Source organism: Pyxicephalus adspersus, chromosome 6 (assembly GCF_032062135.1).
Source record: "Pyxicephalus adspersus chromosome 6, UCB_Pads_2.0, whole genome shotgun sequence".
Lineage (NCBI taxonomy): Eukaryota > Metazoa > Chordata > Amphibia > Anura > Pyxicephalidae > Pyxicephalus > Pyxicephalus adspersus.
The window spans coordinates 55429460-55435993 of record NC_092863.1 but is presented as its reverse complement, the minus strand read 5'-3'; the positions used below and the strand labels follow the sequence as shown (position 1 = coordinate 55435993).

Below are 6534 nucleotides of genomic sequence, written 5' to 3'. Positions count from 1 at the left end.
AGTTTGGATATTGTATGGAAGGACTAGAACAATCTGGTGTAAGAGGTGCCATAAGAAAGATGAAAAAAAATTACATTGGTGGGTGGATCAGGTTTAGTTTCCCCTTCAGTTTATTGGAAAACTTCCACAGAAGTAACAGAGGTGACCATGAGTAGCATCAAAATCAGTCTGGAGATATTAACTAGATTTATTCAACTAGTTTTAGATATTTAGATGCCACAGTGTGTCACAAGGTTTTGTGGGAGGAAAAAACCTTTAAAAGGCGAACAAGACTAACTTCTATCTTGGTAAAATTATTATTTCACGTCAAAGTATCACCCTATGAGGGAAGCTGACCAGTCTTTAGCTGCATATTTTTGGGGGTTAAAGATCACCAAGCATTGAAGACAGAGGGTCATCTTGACAGCCAAGCAACAAATATTTGCAGAAAGACAGCATCAAAATCAGTCTCTGGGGAAATATTTCAACATGTTTTTACACCACACGCTGATCACAAAAAATTGTATTTTGTACCTCTGAAGTGCAACTTATTTATAATGTTCCGTTCCAAATGTTTGACCCATGACCCGAACTGCATAGTAAACACGGTGGCTTAAGATATATAGTAGGGATATTCCTTTGCCAGTTTGTAAAAAGGTCATATCTGTGCTTTACACTTCTAATTTCCTGGAAGACAGCTAGCATGGTACATGGAATTACAGACATGTATTTTAAGCCATCTGTGCAGGCAACACTACAAAGTGTTACAGGGCTTTTAAAGCCAATGTTTACCAAGACATTTCCTATTTAAGCAAGTTTAGCCTTAGACAAATGTGCACAGCAACAATCTATTTAGGAACAAGAATATCTGAGCAAATTCTTTAAGATGCAAAAATGCTAAAGGATAAGTGGGTTTAGTCCTTTTTACCTGAGAAAACTGTTGCATTGATACATACTGCAACATGTTTTTGAGCACAGCACAAAAACGCAGCATGGTATTTTCTTCACCTAACATACATTAAACAGTGCAACTTCTGAAGTTGGCTACACATTACTTTGACCACCCTAGTCTGGGGAAAGGAGACAGTAAAGACACACAAAAATCCCAGCAAATACACCACATCACAGTATGGTTCCTCCACAATGACTGAAAGATCAGCAAATCTAAGAGCTTCCCAATCACTGAAATACGGTTCAGCTACTAAGGCACCTATTGCTGAAGATGATTATGATAAAGAACCAAACTATAACTCACTACTGCAAATTACAAACAATCATAGGACAAGGCTTTTCCCCAACTGAGCTTACCATTTGTTTCTCATTGTTCTGCATGGATACTTCTCTTTAAAAACCTGGTCAAAACCCAAGGCAGCTGTCTTTGGCAACTAACAAAACTAATAAGGGTTCGTACAGCCCCAAAGATCTTCCCATTTGTTTCCCTTTGGTTTTGTGTACGATTATAAGCACGCGACAAAATGCAAGTCTAGCAAAAACCACTGCAAACAGATCAAAAGCAAATTAGCAACAATATACATTTGCCATGATTGACATGTACTGCCATTACAGGGTCTTGAAAACAAAAAAAAAAAAAAAACAATTTATTCACAGCAACTGCCAATAAAACTATAGAACTCTTTTTGTGATAAGGGGTCAAAACTCTATTTCTATGAAGCATTCACTGGCAATTTTGTAGCCTAACAACGCACATTATCCACACTTTTCATGATATACTACTTAGATACAACATTAACAAAACAGACTGACCCAATCCATTTAGCCCAGACCTTCTAAAGCGTTCCTACACATCAAGCCTTGACAACTTCCACCTGCATTGTACAGCACCTGGTTTGTCACCATTCATGGAGGGGGTATCAGCAGGAAGGGGTATCAGCAGGAAGGGGTATCAGCAGGAAGGGGTATCAGCAGGAAGGGGTATCAGCAGGAAGGGGTATCAGCAGGAAGGGGTCTGGTGGCAATCCAACCAAGAACAGCAGGGTGATGTGCCAAGCATACTACCAGGTTGTACTACAGGTCAAGGAAAATGTCATCATTCTGGCATGTATTCAGCAATGTGGGCTAATTTTAATTACTATTTAATCAAAAAGCCAACAAGAAGCCTTTACATGGGAAACCATGATAAGATGCCAACATCTCCACTGGGTGAGTGGACTTTACACACCTTACCTGGATGTTCATAGGAGAACATCTCCTGACCTTAATTATTTGATAAAAAATCTGGATTAAGTAACAAATGATTAAGGGCAGACTGAGGAAAGTAGAGGGAAATGATAGGGTGGGGACAGAAGAGCACTGTTTCGCCCCTGGAACATAAAAGAATAGGTTGTTCTTATAAAAGACTTCCAGATAGCAAATTACCTAAATTTCATCAGATGGCAGCAAGATCACAAAAAGAGGTGAACAAACAAAATATGAAATATTTACAGAGCAAAAAGTTTCAAGTATTGATTCACATTTAACACTTTAAAATGCTTGCTTCAGCAAATTGATATAAGGGACAATACCAGGTGCATCACCTAACCTTTTGTGACTTACACACCTGTATTGCTACATACAGAATGTCACACAATGGTAAACAAGTCTTTTGTGGAGGGCAAGATCAGCTTATTTTGGATTTAGGTGCTACACTGGGAAAGTGTTCTGATATTTGTTTCTGCAGTCTAAGCTGTTATATAGGTGCCAGAAGCAAAGATTGTACATAGAGTTGCAAGAATAACACTATTTTAAAAGAACATTCAGATAGGACCAACAAGCCTAATATAATGTTATCAAATAAAGTAGTTGGTAAGATTGGTTAAACAGGATTGCAAATTCCAGAGCCCCTACTAAAGTGCTTGTTCAACCCCAGCACCAAGGTTAACCACATCTTACATATTAACTGGTACTGAATACTGCATTGTAATAAGCATAAACATACAACTTCCTAAAAGTATATCTGAAGGCAGGTCTCAACAATGGGCCACAGATAAAGTAAAATTTAAACAAACTTTAACAGCATATCTAAAGTGAAACATTGCCATTTGTGGTCTGATATTTCCCTTTACTTTCTATCTAGAGACAAGAGGAAGTGAAGAGAGATAATTGCCAAGGATGAGGAGTCTTCTCAGACAGCTGTCTTGAGGAAGGGACCATCTTCCATTTGTGAATACACAGATCTCCACCTTTTACTGAGAAATTATATAGTATTATGCACAATATGATCTACTGATCCCCACAAGTGGCTCAGGTAAACAGGCTTGCTCTTCCGTTTTAGAATACCGAAACTTACAAAATGTGATAATCTGCAGGAGTTCCTCTAATCCTCCATCCCCCCAGCGATTTGTTAGTTATACTTCGTCCTGGGGCGACAACATTTACTGTACTAGAAGTATAGAGAAAAGCATTGCTATCCCAGGATAGGTCATTTTAATACAACAGAGAGCAATAGACAGCCATGTTCCTGTCTCATTTTTATTTATATATCTAATTAAAGTAGTAGTCCAAAAAATTCATCTGGTTCTAAAAATTGTTTCAATAGTCTCCATAAATAATTCATTTATTTAGTGGATCCAATATGCCTAATGCCTGTGGTGACATCTCATGCTGAATTGAGAAAGTCCACATTTGTAGCCATCCCCAGCAGCAGCGACTAGCCGTGTAAGCACCTCCATCCATGACAATGCCGGGAATCATAGGACGTGTAGATTTCTTCTATACGCAGGAAAATAAATTACAGCCGGTGTGCTGCCCTCACAAATAGTGAAACCACCAGCAGTCTCTGCACACTGACAGCATGAACTAATAAACAATGCTTCAAAGGACACAAGAAAAAATTACTCATATGATAGAGTGCCCATTACTTGGACTGTAATTCCAGATTTCCTTTTGAGGTGCACTGCACATTTTTCAGGCATTTGTGTACACCAATTTGTGTTATATATATCAGCGATGAGTGAAGAAAACCTGCCCATCGTTTCCTCATAATAGGAAGACGTGTTCTGTCAGGAGAGACTAATGTAGACAACAGTGCTGCACAGGATTTGTTGTAACCAAAAGACTTACTGGCACTTATTAACATACGATACACTTGCAATATTTATCTGATCAAAATGGAGCAAATAAAGACACCAGCTAAGCCATGTACATAGACATGGAAAAAAAAAAAAAAAAAAATCCCTGAAAAATCTTAACACATTACTTATATTAGGGGGGTAAGCTAAACTCCTGACACAAGCCACACAATTACCCCTAATAAGATTGCCAGGGAAGAATGAAAAGCAAACTTATACCTATGGAACTTTGTTAAATCTCACCAAGCTTCAATCAGAATTGTATAACACATCTGATCATTGCCATACATAAAACACATGCCATCATCTATACATTCTATACTTGGCCATGGCCTTACTATAAGATTCATGGCAAAGTCACAGAAAGTTAGCATATTTATGTGGATTATTGATGAGTAAATAAAATGATCTCCGAAGAAGCCAAATCTAAATCAACCCTGCAAGTCTAGTAGGAAAATTCTATGCAATGCTGCTTTGTCCTCCTTGCTAGGTTACAATCCCTGCACACTGGGGTGTATGTGGATGTGAAAGAAAACACATTGCCAAATAGGCACAATATACAAAATATGGCCAGGGGTGCACATTACACATATAATGTAAAGACATAATCAATGTGTATCTTATACATATGTGGCAATAAATGTATAAAACACAATCAGATCAGAAAGGTATTCTTGCAAACAATTGGGTGCAAGACAAATCCATTGGGCTGTGTTCCACACAATATAGAATAATAAAACCCCACAAATCAACCCTATAGTAGAGTGACTAATAACAATAAATATTTTCATCAACAACAAATTATAACAAGGCCAATACCAGTTAAAACAAATTTTGTTTCACCCATCAGGGGAGATTTATCTTGATTTCCTGTGACAAAAACAGGAAGGATAACTATTCGGAGTAAGGGCCCCCAGCTTGTCATGTCACAGGTGACAATATTGAGGACTTTCCTTCAGTGCCACTGACAATCCTCACCATGACAGAAGAAATAAAGCTGATGCCAGCCTTCCCTCCATATATTGTGCCCTCCTATATGTATGGGCAGCATGCTATGGGGGTCTTATAGGATATGATGACCAAGAATCCTAAAATATGTTAGCACTGCAGGTGAATGACGAACATGGCCACCATGGCAATAAGAAGAAGCTACAAGATTTAATTGGAACCCAATGAGCCCCCGGCCAGGACAATGTGAGGCCCCAGCAATCCCAGCTTCTCACAACGCGGCGAATAGGCAGCCAGGCTGTTCCCCACAACCCGGCGAATATGCAGCCCCCGGAGAGATATAGCACAGGCCGGGTCCCTCAGCGCAGAGCCCGGCCTGCCCAGGAAGCCTCCTCACCTTCTAGCAGCCGCTGGATGATGCTGTCGATGTTGAGTTTGTCGACATCTGCCATGACCTACAAAGCCTCAGTGTACGCCCAGAGGAAAGAGAATTATCGCGGCAGTGACGGAAGAAGGCAGGCGAGGGTCTAAGCAAGGCAGCCGGCTGGGGTCTCGGGCGAAGCCTTCAACCTGCTTCCGTTACAGGATACGAGCACAGAACAAAATGGCGACACCTCCTCCTTTGCCGGCCTGCGCACGAATCTCTCTCCTGTCATAGAGACTATTTATTGCCGAAACGAGAGCACGTCTTGGTCAAAGCACGCCTCACGCTCAGTGTTCCTGCGCTAATCGTTAGCTAGGTGGTGTGGGCGCGCACTATTTTATCTGACACAACAGCGGAGGAAATTTTTATATGTCACTGAAAGACATAAATAGCGATAATAAAATGTTTAATATTCATGAACAAATATTTTATTTAGATAAATAAATAAATACATAAAACAGTAAAGACAGCCAGGAGGAGCAACAATCAGTGATTGTTTTTTTAGATGATTATCCTTCATGGTTGTCGCTATAATGGTTTGGTAGGTGTGTGTCCTAGGTTTGTGTCATTTGTGGTAACACCTTGGGGTTGGTGTACTAAAGGTACACAGGCTCTTCACTTAGCAAAGTGAATTATTACATTGCAGGGGACCCTTCACTTAGCTAAGAGCAGCCATTCTCAGTCATGGTTCCTCCATTGGTTGCCAGGGGTAACAAGCCGGGACTGAACTCCAATGTTATGATGCCCGCATAGAACCGAGTTCAACACCATTTGGTATGACCATTAGGTTGACACCGGTGATCGTTTTTGGTAACACTGGCAATTTTCATTATCAGTGCGATGGAGACATTCTTTCCAGCATCCACTCAATGAATTCAGTGTATCTATGTGTAAAGTGAATTATCAGCACATTCACTTATGTGAATATTCACCTATGTGAATTACATTTCACCTATGTGAAATAATCTTTACCAGGAGACAAATTGCAAATACTCCCTTGACTACCACAATCTGTAGAGTGCAGGGTAATACACCTAATGCTAAGGCAGACTATTATCACAATAAACTTAGCTTTATCTGACCTCATTTCTACAATCTGAATGGTATTTTGTTATC

General features: G+C 39.8%; 1 protein-coding gene across 1 annotated transcript in view; it reads right to left on the bottom strand.

Annotated features, from left to right (window-relative positions):
* Positions 1-5644, bottom strand: part of PPP1CC (protein phosphatase 1 catalytic subunit gamma) — a gene marked incomplete in the record, with an annotated part of 11427 nt that extends 5783 nt beyond the window's left edge. Inside the window, 1 exon segment of the mRNA XM_072415871.1 lies at positions 5392-5644. Within this exon segment, the coding sequence (XP_072271972.1) occupies positions 5392-5446 (55 nt within the window).
* Between the last annotated feature and the right edge of the window lie 890 nt (positions 5645-6534).